This window comes from Rattus rattus, chromosome 9 (assembly GCF_011064425.1).
Source record: "Rattus rattus isolate New Zealand chromosome 9, Rrattus_CSIRO_v1, whole genome shotgun sequence".
NCBI lineage: Eukaryota > Metazoa > Chordata > Mammalia > Rodentia > Muridae > Rattus > Rattus rattus.
Window position 1 is genome coordinate 82,426,879 of NC_046162.1, and position 21,973 is coordinate 82,448,851.

At 50.0% G+C, this 21,973-nt stretch overlaps 1 protein-coding gene across 3 annotated transcripts in view; it reads left to right on the forward strand.

Annotated features, from left to right (window-relative positions):
- The window catches only part of Msi2 (musashi RNA binding protein 2), a 365,211-nt gene that overhangs the window by 332,381 nt on the left and 10,857 nt on the right, over window positions 1–21,973 (forward strand). For all 3 annotated transcript variants that reach the window (XM_032912094.1, XM_032912093.1, XM_032912095.1), the window contains exon 11: window positions 8,859–8,921. In XM_032912094.1, the coding sequence (XP_032767985.1) occupies window positions 8,859–8,921 (63 nt within the window). The remainder of the gene's footprint in view (window positions 1–8,858; window positions 8,922–21,973) is intronic.

Genomic DNA, 21,973 nt, shown 5'->3' on the forward strand with positions numbered 1-21,973 from the left:
CAAAGGACCTGAGTTCTGTTCCCAGCACCCACGTGGTGGCTCACAGCTGCCTGTAACCCCAGCACCATGACATCTGATGCCTTCTTGTGGCCTCCATGGATACCTGGCACATATGTGTCATGTACACACACACACATAAATAACATGTAAAAGAAGATAAGTTTCCCCAGTTGATAATGAAAAGGTATTTAAGTTTTAGGGTCCAGGGATGCAGAGTCAAAAAAGCACAGGACTCTGCTCCTTCCTTCCCATTCCTGCCTCCACTGGTTTCTGTGGTCCCCATCTGAGTAGATGCTAGGAAAGAAAACACCCTCTGCCAGTCTGATGTCAGTGCAGATACTTTGGGATACAAGGATGCTGGTCCCGTTTTGCCATAGGAGAACATCTGAGGCCTCCTCCATGCACATTCAGTTCCTAAGGCAGAGGCAGCCCGCCTATCACTTTATTTCTTTGTGATAGCTGCTCAGGGTTCTCCACTCTTCCCCATCCTGCCCTCTACCCCCACAGTCCCATCTTTGAACGTTCTTGTTTTCAGGCAAAGGTAGAAGCCGGAAAAAGCATCAACCCCTCCCCTTACCCTATCCATGCCTCACCCACCCGTTATTTTGCAGTCTGCACAGAGTTAAAGACAGTTATCCTGTCAACCTTCACTGAGCTCAGTGCAGGGGACACAGTGACAAATGAGGAGCAAGTCCCCCTGGCCGGATACAGAGGGACAAACAAGATTCCACTTGATAGGAGGAGTCAGAAAGGATCCTGGGCCCTACCAAGCTATACGTCTCCCACCCTACCCTACCCTGCCAAGAACCTGGAAATTGTTGGCAAGAAATATCGGTAGGGTGGCGTCTCAGGGCAGAGGATGATGGGAAAAGGTTGAGTTGATCCTGGTGATTCCATTCAGGTCTAAGCCTCCGCGACCCATGTTTACACCTCTGATGGAGCCACCCTGGCCAGGCCCTCCCCGAGCCTTTCTCTTTTTGTCTTGCTGTCACATGGCCCTACTTCAGTTCAAACTTACACTTGAGAGAAAACAGCTCTTTGCTCACCAGTAAATTATGCATGTTACCCATGAAAGCCCTTTGAATGCCAAATCACGTAAATTAATGGGATTTTAGAATAGGAAGCACCAAAGGGATTTCGCAGCTCTGTTACCATTACCTTGGGCAATAATAATAAAAAATAGGAATAGAAGTTTGTAGTCCACTTGTGGAAAGCACTTCACACCGCCGTCTCCCTGACTCTTCCCGGCAGCTCCACAGAATAGGCACTAGTAGAGGAAGTAGAGAGGGGCATTAAGTGAGAACATGAGGGGTGTACGTTCGTGCGTGCGTGCGTGCGTGTGTGTGTATTGTGTTTACTGTGGGTAGCATTCCAGGAGCACTGTCCACCTGGTTTATTGAAACAGGGTCTCTCATTTTCCTGGAGCTTGCCAAATAAGCTAGGCTAGCTGTCCACACAAACCCCACGATCCTCCTGTCTCCACCTTCCCAGTTCTGGGATCACAAAGAGGCATCATCATGGCTGCCTGGTCCTTTTCTTTGTTTAATGTCGGTCTTTGTACTGGCAATGCAAGAATTTACCAACTGAGCTGTCTCCCTCCTTTAACTAGCCTTGTGCCTGTTTGCTTTCCCTCTCTCAGCTTCAGCACCTTCATCTGTTAAAGAAACAGACATAGCTTTCTTGTCCGGTGGGAGAAAGATACAAGGAAATTCTTTGACCTAGAGAAAGTAGACACCACTACTGTCATTAACATGGCTTGTTGCCAAGGCCGGGGCTTTCATAGCTAAGGAATAGGAAGGCAGAGAGAAAGCTCTTCTTCCTTCTAGCCTGTGAACTGAGGTGCCCCTCTGCTAGCTGTTGGGATTTTTAAATATTGTGTTTATGTGCTAGTTGGTAAGTTGCTACCTTGGACCCTTGATGAGAGTCCCACGACCTCTGGACTCTCCTCTGAGCAGAGCTGGGCATCCTGTCTAGAGACTCCAGGATGGACAGCCTTCCTGCTGTAGGGGATGGGACTGGAGCTCCAGATATCCATTTACGGAACTGGTGAGGGGACCAAGGTCAGAGCCGGAGCTCCCAGAGATCAGGAAGTTCTGGGTGTCCATCACTTGCTATCCTGGTCTGCAGAGGTGGCTGCTGTAGGGCTAGTGTCAATGGGAACCCTGCTGAGGAGGGTCTGTTTAACCCTATAGGAGGAAGCTGGGACCAAGCATATCAAATACAAATGGTTCAGGTTGGGAGAAAACATGATTTCGGCTTTCTTGTCCATTCTGGGTTTGAAAAATCTGGGAGACAGGAAGTAAAAACTCAGAAGTTTGTTCAGCTCAGCTAGGTGGAAGAGGAGAGATGTTTGGGCCTAGGTCAAGGGTCACTGCCATGGGAATTCACTTGTTCCCTTCCCTCCTGCTGCTCTGTCGTCTGAGAGGAGGATAAGATGGACCAGCCACACGCTCTACGTCTGTCCCTGAGACTGAGCCATCTCCCTCCATCTCCAAGCAGCTCTCTCCCTGAGCTCAGTGGTGCAGTCGGAAGGTTCAGGGGTACAAGGGACCCCCCAGTGTCCTGAGGCTTAGCTTACCATTTGCCATTTGTTTTTGTCCTAGGGAATCTGTTTGTTTGTAGTCTAGTTGTGTGACCCCATCCCGGAAATAGAACCCTATTTTTCCATCAGAAACTACAGTCATAGGGCAGGGTCAGTGAGCGTTAGTCTCTGCTGTGGCTGCCAGTGTGGTGTCTTGGTGTCCTGATGGCACAGCTCTATAATCCCAGCTACTTGAGAGGCATAAGAAAGAATCACAAGTTCAAGACTAACCTGAGCAACTTATTGAGACCCTACCTCAAAATAAGGGCTAGAGGTGTGCCTAAGTAGTAGAGGGTTTGCCTAGCTAGTACTAGCTGTACTAGCTGTAAAGGAAGGAAAGTATTACTCAAACCTCCTGATACTTCACAGATACATCATGATGCCTTTATTCCCACCCAGACATCTAAAGAGTTAACATATTAAATCAGCAATTACGTTAGCACTTAGCCAAGGTGGGACAGAAGCATGTTCTGTGTCCGCCTTCCATATTTAGGTGCTAACACCCTGAAGAGAGCAAGCCCAAACTGTCCACCCCTTACTGTTGCCTACAGACAGCCTCAGTTTCCCAGTTTGGCCTCTCTGCTTCTTGCCCATGGACAGCTATCGGGTTCTAAATTATGAATTTTCTTTGGCGTAGCCAAGACCCAGCAGTGAGGCATTCCTAGCCCATGTTCTCTTCAGCATCCCTCTGCCGTAAGCAGCAGCAGCTCCTGGCCCCCTCACCTGTCTAGGACATCTGCACAGCTGTCGGTGCTCCCGGAAAGGCTCATCTCACTTCTTAAACAGTGTCTTAAGTCAGGTTCCTGTTTTGAATGCCAGGAGCTCAGGGCTTATTCTGTTCCTTTTGAAATGAACGCGCATCAGCTTCCGTCAAAGCAGACCACTTCTGTTTGATCCTGGAAATGTGCCCCTTTGGTGATTAGTTTCGCCTTCTCTTTGGAGCCTCTGTTCTGAGGTGAACCCCTGGTTCCTCTAGCTACAATTATGTGCCGCCCAGCTTTTTCCAGCCTCACCCAGAAAAAGTCAGAGCTATGAATTTTTCTGTAAAAATGCTGAGCCCGCCACCCCAGGCAGGCCTGGGCCAGCCAGAGTGGCAGATGGCAGTGTTTCCAAACTCATGTTGGACATGTTTCCTACATTCTGGGTAACAGTTTCTTCTTTTGGTGGCTTATTTTCCAGTGTTTGGATTCAGAGAGGCAACATTAGATTAGCCAAGACAGTTTGAACCAGCCATAGAAACTGCTTACAGGGAAAGAGCGGCTGTGTAGAGCAGGAGAGCACTTGATCAGGCAGACTTAGCAGAAACTGTGTGGGACTCGAAGAAAGATTCCCCCAAATCATCCTGGAACTAGAAAAGGCCTCAAAATTCTCTTTCTTTTCTGGGGGATCCATAACGCATCCCAGGTCACAGAAATAAATATGAACCCAACTGGAACTCCAACAGTGCATGTGCTGGAAGTGGGAGAGGTGTGCACACACATGCACCCGTGCACATACACGCTGCCCTCGAGCCAACATCTCTTCCAAACGAATATAGGGAAAGGAGCCAGAAAAGACCTTTGACCTCCCAATCAGACAGGAAGCAGCATCCTTTTCAGTGTTTACCAAAAGCAAAGACCCCCACACACACACATAGCTTCTTCTAGCTCATGGCTTGTCTGTCTGCATTGTGTGTTAGAAACCACCAGAAGGTTTGATTCTGTTGATGAAGGTGTGGCCGGGGCAACCTGTGATTGCAAAGCTCCCCGGGGCAAGATCAGAACCCACTGTTGTGAATGGGATCGATCACAAGATTTGATTCCCTACCGTAGTCTCAGGAGGCTCCTTGCTCCTGTGAGGTAGAAGGGGCGACTGAGTAGAAGGTGACTTGACATTTTTTTAAAGTATGTTGTTGGCTTGTTATTTGAACATGTATGCACACACAGGCAGTCAGTAGACCACTTTCAGGGGTCAGTTCTTTGCTTTTCACTGTGTTGAGGGAAGAGCTCATTCTGGCCTCCTGCAGACTAGCTGGCCAATCTTACGGAGCATTGGAGGCACAAACTGAAGTTAGTCAAGCTTGCTCAGCAATGCTTGTTCTATGGAGCCATTTTGCCAACCAGCGACTGACCCTTTTATCACCAAAGGTCCTCAACTTTGCCATTACCCCGAGAAGCTTTCCAAGGCCCCAGTGCTTGGCTGTACTGAAGACTGAGCCCGTCATGACCCCCAGGGACGTCAGCGTGTGTAAATACTATAAACCAGGTGATGCCGTCTGGTTCTCAACCCAGGGTTGAAAATCAACATGTATTGCAAAGCTAGGCAGTCCTGAGTATCATAGACTGCACCTTCCACTGTGCTTACCTTGCTCTTGGGAGCACCTGAGTTTCTGCCCTGGGGCTGTGGAGGATCAGGGGAGTCAGGCTATTAGCCTCCCAGACAGTGCTGTCCTTAGCTACACTTGACCCAGACGAGCAGCTCCCAGCCCCTCTCACTCACACGGTAGCCTCCCATCCTGGCCATCCGCAGCTAGAGTTTGGGAAGTCTCTGAGCCGGAGGCTAAGTGGGCCATGTAACTGTCCTAGAAGAGAGTGTCACCCAGCAAGAAAAATAAGATATGCATATTTAAAAATGGCTGTAGTTAGGTAATACGGAAACTAGTAAGTGCTGCAGAAGCAGGAAAAAATAGATGCAGTGTCATAATTACAAAAAAGCAAAAAGCATGAGTGGTTGTGCACACCTTTAATTCCAGCATTCGGGAGGCAGAGGAAGGCAGATCTCTTGAGTTCAAGGCCAGCATGGTCTACAGAACACGTTCTAGTACAACCAAGGCTACACAGAGAAAAGTTGTCTCAAAAACCAAAACAAAACAAAACAAAAATTAAAACACTGTTGACTTATAACTTGCAGTGAGGGGTCATGACTCCACAAGTCTATCAAAGTGCGTCCGTCGCTGTCAGTCCTGTAGTGATGTTTTTTCCCTTAGACATATCATTAACCCCAAAGTTTTGTTGACATCAACCCCAGGGGACTTGGGATTGTCATCCTCATGGATAGACAGACTCATGCGGGGCCTGCAGCTAAGGGACTGTAAAGGTCATCTTGTCAGCCAGCCTGTCTTGCAACTGAGAAGGATAATATACCCTGCCCAAGCCTCACAGAAAGCAAGACAGGGGTCAGCCAGGGCTGGAGGCCAAATGAGCTGAAGAATGACTCTGGCTCTGATCCCATCCACCAAGAACAACGCTACACGATAGAGCCTTTTCTCACCCAGAGCCCCTCCATTAGCCTGCTTCTAATGTCTGCAGGCATCTTCTCTGTGACTGGAAAGTTCCCAGGCAGGAGGGATGTGGTATTTTTCCTGTTCACAGATTGCCAACCTGTGGCTCCTAGCCCCCCTGGGATTTGATCAGCAAAACATCTCTCCCCTTTGTTCTGGATCCATTGCTAACAGACCATATCCGCTTGGGCAGTTACCATTATTAGAGATAAACAGAGTGCGTGCTGTTACTTTGAGCGGTGGAAATTTAGCTTTAAAACGGCAACAAGAAAGAAAAGACATAGTGAAGGGTTACAGATCACTGCTACCTGTAAGGAACTCAGGTATGTCCCGATGTCCTTGTGGCCATGGCACCGTGACCTCTATTGAGGAAGCGGAACAGGCCCTGTCTAGAAAGAGCTCTGCCTTGCACACCACCAAGCTGATAGCTGGAAAAAGATCTGCCAGTCCTCCCATTACACTGGCTCACTCTCAGACACTAAGCACTTTGTTTTTGTGGACCCTGTACCAGAATAGCTAGCCCTTGTGCACAGAGGGTTAAGCAGCTAGCCTACTGTCACAGTGGGTGAATGGCTGGGCCACTCAGACACCTATGGCAGTGTGCCTCAATCACTGTAGCCAATATGACAGTCCTTTGGTTTCTAGAACTCTCAACACCCCAACGCATACCTACCTCTACCGTACATAATCTCCCCCAAGACATACTCCGCCATGCAAACATGTATAGCCACCGCAAACACAACACTTACCCCCATTAAGTATAAGCTGGTCACGAACCAGCACATTCTTTCTACTGGGTGGCATGCCTCACAGGTCCATCCAGCAGGTCCTGTCAGGGAGCTGTTGGAGCGAAGGGTGACCTCTGAAGATGGACAGCCTGCCAGAGCAGGAGGGGGCTGGTATAGAGCAACAGGGATGAGTTTGGTTCAGGCCTCGGGTGGGTAGTGGAAGTGTGTCTCGGACTGGTGCCTCAGAAGGAAGAACTGACAGCTTCCCTCTGTAGCCACCTCTGAGAACCCCTGCCTCTTAGTTCACCTCAGTGCCTGAGGAAATTTCTCTCCTGGAAGAATATTCCATCTCCAGCAGGAGTCTTTATCTGAGGTACAGAATAATGGATTTATTTTTTTGGACATTTTTTTTATTCTCCTCTTTCTCTCAGACTTCTTGTCCATACTGCTTAACTCTAGAAAATAGACCTTTAAAAAAAATCTTACCGACTATATCCCCTTCCTCCAACCAGCATCTTCTTATGCTCCCAAGGAAACTCCTATGTTATGTCTGGGAAAAGAAAGCACAAAAGAATAACCTTCCTCTCCCCTGCTGCTTCTTCATGGCGAGCATCCCTTAAGCCCCGCTCTGGGCCTGCAGCAGGAGGCTGGGTGGACAGAGGTTGGGACAAAGAGAAATAACCTGACTTCTTCCTTATTTTCCTTCAGCACTTTCCACCAACACCATCTTCAGAAATCTAGAGCCTGCATGGAAGAGCTGGGGAGAGGACTAGGTGGGGTCCCATCCCGGGCTCCCTCTGGGAAGGGAGCAGCGAGGTCTTCATGGGCACTGGGAGACTCATTCCCAGCCTGGGAGAACCGTGTACAATTATTTCACCTGGATCTTTCTTTTTCCCCTTCAACAGCCCTATTACCATATTTAAATGCAAGTATGTCTCTTTTGTTGGCATTTTCAGTAGCTTAGCTTGACCTTTTTAGAGTAGCTCTTTGCCTTTGAACGTCTTGCCCTCCGTAGAACCACGTAGCTCGGACCATAGTCTTAGAGTTTAGTGGGCTTCTAGTTCGCTCTGTGTGGAGGATGCTCCTCCTTTCTTGGCTCCTCTGCTCCCTGCTCTTCCGGTGCATGTCTTGATCCCCTGTCCTGTAGACGTGCCTTGCCAGACAGGCTCTGTGGCTGAAGTCAAGCAGCTCTTTTGAGGGCTGTTTGTCAGGTTTGCAGGGGCTTCTGGTGAATCATCTTAAAAAACAAAGTAGCTCCCGGAAGTGGGTCTTGGGGTCAGGCTGCAAATGTCCCCCTGGTGGCAGGAGATATTTGTCTTCGTGTATTTGGAAGTATGTCTGTATATTGTCCAGTGTGTGGCTTTGTGTGTCAAGCTAGTGGTCAGAGAAGCCACTAGCAGAGAGGAAAGACTCAGCCTACCTTTTCTTTCGTATGCAGCTCTCTGCTCTGCCTCAGCTTTATTCTTGCCCGGCCTATCTTTGCTAGACAGCACTCACCCTCACCGGGGAGCCCTCCAAGCTGGCTTCCTCTGACTGTGGCCTCATGCACTGGAGTCTCATCAAAGTTCCCTGTCATTGCCATAGGATAGGCTGGGATAGTCCGTGGTCGCATCCTGGTACTACCCAGTACCTAGGTACCTGACACATCACAGCCCTGGGTTCCATCCTAGCACCACAGAGTAATATCATTATAACTCTGGGTAGACTGAAACACAGAATGGGATCACACAGAAGCACAGGGCTCACCCCAGGTAGAGCCCCTCAGCCCTCTGATGTCTGGCATCCTGTGTATACTCTCCTGGAAACACCCACATGCTTCGCCCTCAGGTCACAGGCCATGGCACTGCTGACAGGAAGTTTTGACCAATCTAGAGTTCAGATGACCAGATCTTGGAGAATTTCATCTCTAGACCATGATATCTCTTCTATGAAGAAGCCAGCCCTAAGTGCTTCCTATCTTGGAGCTCCTGCTGACCCCATCACAGGGTCCCTGTACAGAGTAGAAGGTCAGGCCTGGGCATCGTCAAGTGTCAGTGCAGGGTCAACAGAGTCCTCAACTCAAGTCTCCAAAGACAGAGGTCGTCCTCATAGTTGAGTTTTTGTGATGTGCTTCCTAGAATGTACTTCTGGGGAGAAGTCAGACGTCTAAAGATCCTGTGCCTTCCAGAAGCCTGAGAGCCACTGATCTGTAGCCCCCAAAGCTGTCTGTGAAGCACCCCCGCCCCAGCTGTCTGTTGTGTGAGCTGGGATCCTCAGTGGCTCCTCTGATTCCACCCCTCTCTTTCTCCAGGCTTCCCAGCAGCGGCTTATGGACCAGTGGCGGCGGCAGCTGTGGCAGCGGCTCGAGGATCAGGTAGGAAGGTGTGCGGGGCAGGCGGCTCCCGGGCATGCCTCATATGCAGGGGACGGTAAAAGCCCTGCCAGTCTGTGTGGCTGCGTCTGTCCAGCACTCCTCTCCCCACGGCCCAGGGGAGGGGGCGGGGACAGGGAGACACCACCAAGGCCCAACCACCCAGGGAAGTTCCTGCAGGACTCTGTCACAGTTTGGGGACTGCAAACCCAAGGCAGAATTGTGCTCCTATGATCAAAGAAACCCTACCTTTCTCTTTGGCTTTGGACCATCCTATTTCTAAGCCCAGCTTCTAGAAATTCTGGTCACTGATGTCCAATGGCTCTGGCAGGTTTAGAAGGTTCCCTTTTTTGGATCTCTGACCAGGCCAAAGAGGTAAAAGTAGGCTCCCTCTCCTGCCCAGCCTGGCAGGTGGGTCTTTTACTCTGACTCAACTTGAGGACAGAGATGAACCAATCCTTGAGGGAAGCAAAGGAATGAGCCATGCTGTGGTCTAAATCCCTGTAACCCCAGACTCTCTTTTGAGTCAGGTAGCCCACCAAAGAGATTAGAACTTCCTTTCCCATGACTTTTGGCCTTTTAAAAGATCTGGAGCCCTCCAGTGGCCAGGGACCACTTTCCCAGCAATATTATAAGGTCCAGCCAGAACCGGGGTATGTCACAAGTGCCAAGGGCTCCCTGCCATGCACTGGGCACCCCTGCCGACAGCGGCTCTCTCCACCTTGCCCCTCCCTCCACTGAGCAGCTTGGTACCAGGTTGGCACCCTTGCCCGAACACTCTGCCCCCTCAGGCAGGGCTCTGGAGCACTAATTTAACAGAACTAGGCTCTGCAGAAAGTGGGGCGGGGTGGGGTGCTGGGGAAGATTCCAGAAAATGGATCGTTAAAGGCCCAGAGGGCAAATGCCAAAAACCCAAACTGGTATAGTGAGACTCATTAGAAAATGTCAGAGAAAATCCGTTCCATGCAAACTGGCACTGGCCTCCAAGCTACAAAGGATCCCCTCCCCCAAGATATCCACTGGAGTTTTGGGGGTGGTTCAGGGAGAGAATTAATTGAGGTGGGGGCTACTGAGGGGCAGTTTGCCAGAGAACTTGTGATTGCCAGGCAGGCTGGGAAGCCCAGAGAGCTGGGCTCTCTCAACTTCTACCCACTCTAGTCTGTAAAGGTCCCACCTTGCCCTCTGGCCAGTGTCCCTTGGTGTTCCCCACTCCCAGGCCCTAGGACAGGTGCACAGTTGCATCATGTCTTCATGTTTCTGGTTTTGGGGGTTATTATGAATGCTTTGGGGGAATGAAAAAAAAAAAAAAAGCAAAACAAAAAACCAAAAAGCTTCATTCCTACCTGTGCCTGGGAGGGGAGAAAGATCAAAAGAACAGTCTTGAAATTTGTGAGTGTTGTTTGTTTTCTCCGATCAGTTTCTTTCTTTTGATAACTTGGATTATGAAACTAAACTTTAACCCGAAATTAACCCTGCCTCTCTCCCCACCCCACCCCGATCCCCTTGACTCCATGGCAAGTTTAAAGGGCAGCATGGGATTCTTTGCGAGTCTGAGAGCCGTCTCCCCGGGCTGTGCCCCCTTCTGCCACTCTGCCCATGCACAGGTCCCTCCTCCCTCCCCAGCCAGGCAGGAACCCCACTCACCCATCCCTCTAACTCCTAACCCTCAAGGTCATCTCCAACCACACATTTTGTTTCCCGGATCAGTGGTGTTTTATTTGTAGCCATTTCCATCGGGAGCCAAATCTCCCACAGGCCATCAAGGTCAGCCATGCTCATCGCTGCACTGTTAGTGAATCGTATTCAGGAGGACGCTCCCCAAACCCCTGCCCACCCCAGCCTGGGTTAGTACAAGGAGTAAATCCTCAGCTTGAGGTACCCACCCAAGGGGAACCCCCCCAGCTCTGCCAAGTAGGCTTGGGCTGTGCCCACTATAGAGAGAACATGGCCCGATCTGTTTATGGAGACCAGGAAGCCCAGCCCAGCGCCCCATCTTTGGACTTGGACCAAAGCTGTCAGGTTGGGGAAGGGAACTCTGCCTTTTTCTTTTAACATATTTTGGCCAGTAGGGGGACTGTCACTTTCTTTCTAGAAGATGACAAACTCTGAGCCTGGAAGAGGTTGGCCAGTTAATATACCTTTGATTGGCCCTTCATTGACAAATACTCTGTCGTGAATTGAGGAAAGCCATACATCAGTGTATGTGTTACACCAGGTCCCAGAGGGTTCCCAGGCACTGGATGATCCAGATTTCCCTGTACCAGCTCCTCAAACCTTGCCTCACCTTACTCCCAGGTCATCCCCCAAAGCTAAGACTGCCCCTGCCCCAGCCTCCCGAGCAAGCATTCTGTATCAGGAATCCTTATAATCTCCTTAGAATCCATCGATCACCTTCCCGGAGCCTGGCACCATGCCGTATCTGACAATGACTACAGACTCTAGGAAATGTGTCTCTGCTTCCTGGACTTGGGTTAGGGATTAGACGTCTTACTGAGAGCAACTTCTTTTTTTTTTTTTTTTTTTTGGTCACTTTTATTTAGCCCCACCGGTTTAATTCCCCCGCTCCCCCCACCCCTTTGTTTTGACCTCCCTCCTCCTCATGTTAGGAAGCACCTACTAAGGGCCATGGGGGTGGGAGGCAGCTTGGATCTTTCTCGGGGTGGCAACTTGTATCCGTCAGGGCTGTGGTATTGAGGCAGTCAAGCGGGAGGCCTTGAGTTGCTGCCTGTTCCTCTGGGCTGGCCTGCCTACCTTTCCTTACTTCCCCCAGAACCTGAGGTGAGCAGGGCACAGGCCCAGCAGGGGACCTCCCTGCCGACTCCTAGATAACTTCACTATCAGTGGTCACTTTCCTTTCACGTTCACCTGGTAGTCTGAAACATCATCTTTTCTCGTGCTCAGTCGAGAGTTTGTTTATTTTGATTGTGCTCATCCAGTTCCAGCGGCACCACCCCCATCACGTCCCATCCAAACATAAATCTGGTTGGACACTTGACACCTCCTCCCCCCGCCCCCAACCTGAGGAAAAAAAATGGTACCAATTTTCAGGGTACTTTTATTCTGGGATGACCTCATTGGTGGGTCCGTGTATGGCTCTTAGAGCTTGCCGAGCAGCCCTCCCCTGGTATCACCCACCCTCCGGCCCCAGCCAGGACCCCTTACTGTACTTTATACTTGCCAGCTTTATTCCAGTCTAGTGACGTAAGTTCCTGACGGTGGTGGTGAGTGTGAGCGGTCACGTCTCTGTTGTCTTTTCTCTTGCTTGGTTGGGGCTGCGGTGAGAGAGTGTCTGAGGCATACTTTCCCGCCTCTCTTACACTAGGACCTGCACACGTCCTCTCAGACACTCTTCTGAGCACGCTCAGCAGGAAGGTTTGTCCACACCTGTTAACCCTCTCTCAGTGTCCAGCTTCCTGTTAGTACCAGCTGGTTTGCATGTTTTGCTTGTTCAGATGAAACAGTTCAAGAAACAAACTCATACCCAACTCTCAAGAAATGTCTCTCTCTTTTTTTTTTTTGTACACTTTACGTTTTTCTATTTTTTTTTATCAGTTACAACTCCAAAACACCTGTTGTCTAGTAAAACATTTCACACCTCCCTTGCCTGTTCTTAGATTGTATGTATCTGTGGGACTGAACTAAATGCATGCACTGTAGTAGATGTCCTGATAGCTGTAGCCGTAGTTGTAGAACATGCATTGTTGAGTTGATATTACAGGGTCTCCGAGGGTGCGACCCAACACTGCTGTCTGAAGGGTAGCATGGGGACCAGGAAGAGAAGGGCTTCCATGTTTTCAATGTCGCCAAGGGCTTGGATCCATGTTCTCGCCATCAGCCACCACCACCTCTCCTCACGCTCTCCACTGGGTCACCCCCTTCAGCTCTAGCCTGCCCAACAAACTCCGTGTTCACCATAGCGAAAGCAAGGGAAGCCAGAGTTGGAAGGAGTCATCATGTTCTTCTGAGTTCTTATCTCTCCCACACCGTTCTCCACCAAAGCAACAGATCTTTTCTTGTTTTTAAGGCCATCAGCCAGCCTCCTCTAAGCCCAGCTTCTCCTTGAGCCCTTCAGGGACACAGGTCCCTATGAAAAGATCAGCCTGTGTCATCCGTTCCTGTGGGTAGAGGGAGGTAAGGTGTGGTAAGGAAGAGACTGAGAGCTTTGGCCCTTGCAGACAGCGGGTACATTTGACTCTGATAGATGCTGACACCGGCTCTTTTGAGTGGTGATGGTGAAAGGAGCCAATGGCATGAGCGATGGTCCAGCATCCCTCCCAGTGGTGACTGACACAGCTTCTCAGGGAAGAGAGAATCATGTAGGCCTGAGACAGCCACAGAAGAGCCACCCGTTCCCCCTAGGACTCCCTAGAAATGTTTTTCTGGAACAACCCTTTGTCCTCCCTTTGGCATGTGTGGGCAAGCATCTTTGGACACTCTGTCTTCTCTGCATGTAACACTCCACAAAGGGAGTACCAGAGACCTTAGAGCTTTTGTCCCTAACTTTCTTAGACCCAGAATCTTCATGTCAAGTCAAGGTGCATAATGGCTCTGACCAAACCCTACCATCAGAAAGGGCCATAGGATACAAGTTATCTATCTTGGGACATGGAATTCAGGAAAAGAGTCACAGAACTCATAACATCTTCAAAAGGCTACATCATGATAGAATGAAAGAGAAGTCTTGTTGGGGGTTGGGGGAAGCTCAGGATGGTCTGGCAGTTAGAACAGGAAAGAACTGAGCATGCGCCGGGCCAGACAGAATGAGGACACAAAGGCTCCATGTGGAAAAACCCAGGAGGAGCCGTCCTTCAGCATGGTCTCCCTGGGGACAGGGGAGGCAGGCAGCAGAAAATGGCTGGGACTAGGCTTCAGTGCTGCTGCAGATGCAAACTGACCTAGCAAGTAAGAGCAGCGAATGGGAACAGAAACCAGAGAGCAGAACCCCGGGCTACTAACTTGCATCCTAGGACAGCTTCGGTGCCTGTAGTCTAGAGCCCTCAGAGTTCCAGCCCAGGAAGCAAGTGGGCAGACTAGCATGCCCACCACAGGACTGTGAGGCCTCTCCTAAACCAGCGGAGGAGGATAGGGCCCAAGAAACTGGCAGGACATCCCAGCCCTTCCGAGATGGTTCTGGGTCTCTGCGGCCACCTTTGTGAAAGTGTCTCAAAGCTCTCCATCCCTCCCCTGTCCCCGCCTTGTCTCCCATCTGGAGGGCATCCCACAGCCTTCACTGAAAGGACACAAGCAGAAATCGTGTGCTGCCTCTGACTCCATTATAAAATGGGAAAATGGGCTTGAGAGATTGTTTGGTAAAGAACTTGCCACACATACATGAGGTTCTGACTTCTGAGCCCTAAAATTCAGAAAAACCAGATATAGCAGACTGTGATGGCACGGACCTGTAACCCCCAGCATTACGTGGGCAGTCAGGCAGATCCTGGAGGCTCATGGGACAGCCGTGCAAGTTAAAACGGCAAGATCTGGTTTCAATGAGAAACCAGTGTCTCAAAAAAAATAAGATAAATACCTGACATCAACCTCTGAACTGCACACACATGCACACGCACAGGTAAATATACCTGCCTACATGCATACATGACAGAGAATGGGTTGGGGGGATCAGTGGGGGGGGGCTTCAGCTCTGGGAATAGCTTTTCTGCACTTCTGTCAGCAAGATCTGATGGGAGATGAGGAGTGGGAGACACAGGACAGCTCTCTGCTTTCCTCTCAACCTGTGTCAGCAAAGATACATCCTTTCGGGGGGGCTGTGGCCTATCTGTGGGCAAAGTCACGGAGAGGGCCTCTCCTTAGGACACAGTCATATCTGTTGCCATAAGTAGAATCAGTATAGTGGTCAGAGGGGAAGAAAGGTATGACCCACTGGGGCAGGACAAGGTGCCATGACTAGCTGGACTTGGCTCACCCACACAGTGTTACTTCAGTATTCCTCTTTCAAGCCCTGGCCTGTGTTCTGGAGAGCACCTATTTTCCCAGGTTGTCATTAAAACTGTCACTTCTAAGGAGTCAGGGCTTTAACCACAAAGACTGGCAGTGAGGTTTAAGTAACTCCACAGAGTCTATAGTAACGTGCGCAGGCTCCTGACGCTGACCTCGGCTTCATTCATTCTCCAAGGGCTTTCGGACCAGCCCCATTGAGGATACAGTACATCAGCTCCAATCAATAATTTTGTAATAGAAATACCATGCACTTGATAAATGAACTCTAGAGCAATTAGCGACTAGCCTTAAAGTCCAGACCGAAGTATAAGTTAATCTGGAAGCAGATGGAGTGGGGAATGTTAATGGTCTCTAAATCAGTGGAACGGTTTTCAGTAGGTGACACGTTCCTGACTGTCCCTTAAGAGGGTGAGCTGTTGCTCGAGTACTGGCTAGAAAGCCCAGGCGCAGCTGTCAAGGAGTCTTCTGCACAGAGAGAACACAATAGGCCTAGGGACCCGCTCCCATTTGTGGACAGACCTGAAAGGTGGTCACGCCCTAGGGTTGATGCAAACCATCAGAGGGACAGAGGCTTGGAGGCGTCCTGGTGCCATATATTTCAAAGAGCTTTGAAAACTAGATTCAGCCACACCTAAGCCACGAGCTAAACAGGAAAGCAGGGTTGGCTTGGTTTACATGTTTTCTCCTGAGAGAGCAGGCCGGCAGAATGTCGATGTGACTTATCCAGAGTCACACTCCTGGTAACCTGGAAACAGGCTCCAGTCAAGCTGACGCGCACTGGACCCGACACAGGTGTTTGGCCTCCTGAAATGAGTCCTGTGGAGAAATGGCCACCATAGACCTGCCACCCAGACACCTCACACAGTCAGCTGTACAGGGAACACCCAGACAGCCCTGAGGTCTAGTTGTGGGTCATTCCACACAGTCCAGCCTTCCAGATGGAGATTGTATAACCAGAGCCAAGGCCATCTGCCAAAGCTGAATTCAGCAGACACTTACCAAGTGTGGGACAGTAGTCGTCACTGGACATGGTAGGTACATCGCTAGGCCTGAGTCACGATGCTTTTAGCTGTTTGTGTTTCATAGAGGATTTATGGGCTGAGAGCCTGAAAGCACCACAGAGGGGTAGGCTCCAAGTGTGCGGTTTTCCACTCTTCTGTATAGTTCTATTGACTTTGACTATCCTCTTAACTTTAGTACCTTTAGATAAGCTGCTTTTCCTCTTGATGGCTACAGCTGTGTGGGGTGTCATGCTATCCCACCTAAAAAAGGAGGTGGCTCAGTCAATAGTGTGTTTAACCTAGAATGCATGAAGTCCTGGGTTTGATCACCCTCAGCCTTGGATAAACCCGGCAGACTGGTGCACACCTGAAGACGTAGCAGTCAGAGGGAGGGAAATCCAGAAGTTCAAAGGTCAGCCTTAGCTACACAACAGATACAAAGCCAGCCTGAGCGGTATGAGATCTGCTTCACAAGTGCAGAACAGCACAGTGCAACGCAGCTCAGATGGTGGTCCAGCTTCATGCTGATTGGCCAAGGCCTGTGCTGTCAGAACCAGTCACTGAGCGTTAGATCTGTCTCCTTCTAAACCAAAGGGCTTTTATACAGTGGAGGTGGGGGAAGGACTGCACCCCAAAGGTAAGCTCGGGGGCTGAAAAAGAGAAAGAAAATTACCTTGTAGTAACGACCAGAGGCGCATACCACCCTCTTGGAGGGTTATGGTAGAACACCAGCGCTTTTCGCACCCTTAAGAAGAACCGGCCAGCCTGAAGTGAAGACGGTGGGTGCTTAATGACACTACACCACCAAAAACCCAGTCACAGAAACCTGTTCCATACACAGGAGGATCATGGTGGGGATGTGATTCAACAGAAGAGAGTAAATATGAAACCCTGCAAACAGTTAACTGTGGCTGGAGAATTAAATACAGTAGGGGTGGGGTGAGCATCCGGTGGTGTTGGAGAGCTGGACAGACCAGTGCAGAAGGGCCATGGTACCCAGCTGTGAAGCCTGGATTCACCTGGGCAACAAGTAGGGAAACCCCAAAGCAGGAAGTGAAACCAGAGGTGCGTGATTGACATACTCTGGCAGCATTATTCAGAGTAGCGTGGAGGCATTGGACAAGTCACAAACAATTCCTAGACATTGTAGCCTCTGAATGCACACCAGTAGGTATCTACACAGAAGGTCTCATACTCCCCTCTACTTGATAAGCCCCGTCTCAGCCCTGGTGATGGAGGCTGGGGTAGGGTACAGAAGGGTTCTGTGGTATGGTCCTTGCCTGTGGAGTCTACTGGGAAGGACAGATCACACAGTCAAGTTGAAATCTAGCTGTAGGTCAGGGAGTACTCAGCAGACAGCAAAGCTCAGTACTTGAGAGACCTGGCCCTGGCCTTCAGAGATTGGGAATGGAAGACCAGCTACTGGGTAGTGCAATGTAGACTTAAGGAGACTGGGCTACCTAGAAGCCAGCCAGGGTCACTGTGCCTCGAGGGGCTGGGGATTGGCTCAAATTCTTCATGGCAGTAGGCTGAGAAAAACAAAAACCACCTAAGAAAGATGACCTGGGCAGGGGCCCAGAGCTGACACACATCTCCATTTTACCTTCAGTGACAAGTTGTCACCCACTGCCATCCTCCGGCTGTCAGTTCTCATTCCTTTGCCTGCATGGCAGCCTCTGCCCTTGTTCTTTCTGCTGGTCCGGTCCATCTCTCACTGTCCTTGTCTGGCTGGGATTAACCACACCTGGTGAACCGAACGTCTCAAAATACACATCTGCCGGAAGTTTCCTTAAAGAAGAGTATCCTGTTAACAAGAGGGCATTAGAGACATTCCCCCACTTTATTAATACAATAATAATAACATCAATTCACCAGTAGCTGCTCCATGATGAGTCGAGTGCCGTGAGCACCAAGCCCGCACACCATACCCCCACTTAATTCTGAAGCCATAAATGGGCGCCATCAGTCTCCTTCCCATTTTAGAGATTACAAACTGTGGCTCGGGGAAGAGATAGTAGCTTATCTGAGGTGGCAGTGACAGGATTGGAGCCTGTCCCATCAGCCTGTGTGCTCTCAGCCACTATCAGCACATACGGATGTACCAGTCTAGCAACGGCTGAGCCAGACTGCAACTTTTAAACACTCAACAGAAAGGTGCAGCTGTTCCCACTCAATTCTTCCTATCCTTAGGGGAGGCGATAACCCAAAATCATTTACAAGTGGTCTCGAGAGGCACGCTCTGCATTTTTGCACCTGCTTCTGTTGTTGGGACTCAGCAGCATGGTTCTGCCTGGCTGATCTTTGGCTGACATTTTGATTTGGTCCCTGCATCTATTCGGACCAGTGTCAGACAAAGGAGACCCAGAAGAGGTGTGGTTCAACCAGAGGGAGCCAGGTTGAAGGGAATTTTCTGAAGGGAACCTTTAGGTGAAATACAGCTGAAGGGAGTTAGTCTCTGTCCGAGGTGATGGATAGGGGTGGGAATCTCTGGGTAGGCAGACTTCTCTGCAGGGAGGAGTCAGCATCCCTTTCTTTGCCTTGCACAAACAGCATCTGGAAAGTGGTTGGGAAACACTGCCCAGCCCAAGAGCAAGGAAGCCATTGGCTGCCCAGTTGCTGGGGCTGTGCTTTGGACCAATGGTGGAGAAGGGGGTGTGGCCACAGGCGCAGCCGACTCCTTGCCCAATCTTCTTTCAGGGAGGCTTGGGCACCAGGTACCATAGCAACTGCAAACAGGGGCTCATTTGTTTTGTAGATGAGTAATTACTACACAATTAAAGAAGGCTAAAAATAAATGGGCCCTTTGTTCCTGGCTACTTATTAATATTAATAAAGTGGTCTGTCCAGGTCCATGGCAAATAGTGAATGCCACGCTTGCGCCTGGGTGCCTGTGGTAGAGACTGATGTGTGAGGAAAGCAGGCCAGCCAGTTTCCCAGCCAGCTTCCCTTTCTTTCTGGAAGTTATTTCTGACTATGTCTTGGAGAGGGTAGGCTTCCCAGGCCTTGGAGACTTCAGCCTTACAGGTACACACAGAAAGGTGGGTTCCCTGAAGAGTCACAAAACTAACCCACCCCTCCCCTGCCAGAGAACAGACCAGAAACACAGCAGGAACCGTGTGACATGGAAGAAACTCCTTGTCTCTTTATTCTGTCTTTTTAATGCAGAAAAACACCCTTTAAACCTTCCCCTGAGGTGTAGCCCCTGAGGTTCTAGGGTCTCCCTCTGCCAACCTCGATTTCTGTTTGCCTGTCTTGAAGAGTAAACTCGCCAGGACATGCTAGTAGGGGTCTCACCGAGTTCATGACCTCCATTCCCTAGGTCTTGACCTTCAAGGTTCAAATAGCTAAGAGGAAATTGAAACCACCAAGAGGTGCACCCGCCTCCTGGGGAAGGAGATGCCGATGAGTGAGGAATAGTTCAGACGATAAACCCACAGGAGTCTGGGCGGGGCCCGGTTCCTGGCTCGCATCCACCTCCACTAAATGAGGATTTCAGACTTCCAGTCCCCAATAGTCCCATCAACCCCGCAGCTCTGCATGCTGCTCTGTCCAAAGCTCCTGATCCTTCGTCCTAGGAGACATAAGCAGTGGAAATGACAGTGGCTTAAGGATAGAGTGCAGAGAAAGCCGAGAGCATCCCAGTGACAGGAAATCCCGTGGAGGTGTGGGGTGTGCCCTTGAGAACAGTAGGCCATCCAGTGCAAGTTGCGTGGCGGTGTGGCCGGCCTCTGTTTACAGTTAGAATCGCATTTTCAGTGTGTCAGATTTCTAGTCTTGAGTGTGCTTGGTGGGAACTTGTAGGCTTCTGGGATTCTTCTGTCTTTGTGAACAGTATTCATTAATAGCAGAAGACCTGGGGCTAGGGGAGATGGCCCAGTTGGTAAAGGGTGTCCTGTTGCAAGTGGGTGGACCCGAGTTCTGATCCCCAGTGCTCACATAACAGCGAGGCACAGCTGCATCTCTAATCCCAGCACCCACAAGGTAGAGATAGGTGGATCCCTGGAGCTGATTGGTCAGCCTGCTTCACCAAATTGATGAGCTCCAAGTTCATCGAGAGACTCTGTCTCAACTAAGGTGGGGAACAATAAAGACACTTGACAGTGGCCTCCACATGCACACATACACACACACCACACACGTGCAATAACAGAAGACTTGCTAATCGCTGCGAATGATCGAGCCACCCTAAAGATTTGTTGCAGCTATACTGCATGCTGGGATCATCTGAGCATTTTTCTAACTTCCTCATTGCTAGGCCATATTTCAAATCCATCGAATCAGAGCCTAGGCAAAGTCAATGTGTAACCATAGCCTCAGGTCCTGGTTAGTTTTACAACTTTATACCATCCCTGACCATGACAGGCACCTAGCATCCTTCAAACAGAAGCAGGGGAAAGTCACCAGCCTAGGTTTAGGGTCCCTGTGGGCTCAGGGCTCTTCTGCCTACCAGGGCCAACAAGACCACCTTCAAGGATGGCCTTAGGGGTCCTTGTCTCCTGAGGTGAGATTCTCCCCTTGAGGCCAGGCTGAGATTAGGAGCAAAAAGTTTAGAACAACGGTAAACAGGGAAGCAGCCATACTCCTAGACTCGCTGACAAATGGGAGCCTCTTGCTAAGGTCGGAGTTTGTTTGTTATTAAAGACCTAATTAGGAACATGAGAGGGAGCCGAATGGCTCTGCGCTTGGTTAATTAGTGACATGTATGCGCCCGCTTTGAACTTCAAGGACACAGAGCTATTAGTGCTTACATCAAAAATGGATTAAACTCCTGTGCCTTCACAATCATTAAAGACGGACTACTCGAGTGGAAAGCCTTTTGTACAGGTCCTCGGGGGGCTATGCCCTGAGCACCCTCCTCACCCACCATCCACCACCCACACCCAGATGCCGGATCCCCTGGTGCCAAGACGCCGTTAGGTGTGATTGGGTCGCAAACGCCAACCAGCCCTAAGGTGTCCCAGCTCCCCACAGGACCCAGCAGAGTGGGGTGGACTCTGAGGGCTGAGTTAGTTCTCTGGGGACCCCAGTGTGTCCAGGCTCTTTTGACAGGGATGATGAGCTCAGTGAGGGCTTGGCCAGTGTCCTCTCCCACTTACTGACTGCACCTCTGCTGTTTGCCACAGGGTTCTTTGTTTTAAGACACAGTAGGAGGTGCCCCAGTCATCAGCAGAGATGAAGTCCCCCATGTCTTTGTAGGCACCACCCGACCATCCCTGGCTAGTGCTAGTAAGAGAGGTGTCTACAGCACCAAAATGATTCAGGGACGGGCACCTGACTGAAGTTACATGTACTTTCAAGTTAGAACTGGATTCAGTCCTAAGACCCTGCGTTTGCTCATCTATTACACAGGGTAATCCAGCCCGGTTCTCTCTTATCCCATTAGCTCTCACCTCTCTTGGCCCAGCCATAGTAGTGCACCTCCTGCCCTGGCATTCCTAGCAGGGAGGTGCTGACCACTGATTCTTAGGTAGCCATCATTGCGGGAATCCAAGCTAGACCATCTTCTAAGTCTATAGCCTAAGTCCTAGCCTTGGATCTCATAGCTCTGCAGTATGTTTGTAGCACAGAGAAATACACACTGGTCATGTGAGAAGTAATGTGTAAGACCCAAGGGAGCTATGGCTGGGACAGGGAGGCATGGGACCGTCACAATGAATGTGTAGCAGCACAGTCACAAGTGGGTGTGACTAGAGACACATGGGAAAACCGTACTGGTTGCTTCCCTCATAAGTTAGGTAGACGATGTGCCCCAAGGACAGATGAAAACAGGCTGAGGGTCTTTCTCAACATCAAACTGGAGTTCACCTGCTCTCATCGTTTGGGTTCCCTATTCAATTTTGGTATTTTGGTCCCACACCCTAAAGGGCTGGACAAGGAGACAGAGGCTGCATGTTCAGATAGTGAATGGTTTAATGCAACATCTCCTGGGTACTGTGGCTGTGAGTGGGTTTCCTTCTCTGCTGCTCCCATCAAATTCTACCCAGTTTTAGACAATATAGAAAGATAGAAAGACCTGGACTTCCATTTCTTTTCCTGGACCTACAGTAAGGCTATTGTGAGTTACGTCATTTCTCTACCCCCTGAGATTAATTCCAC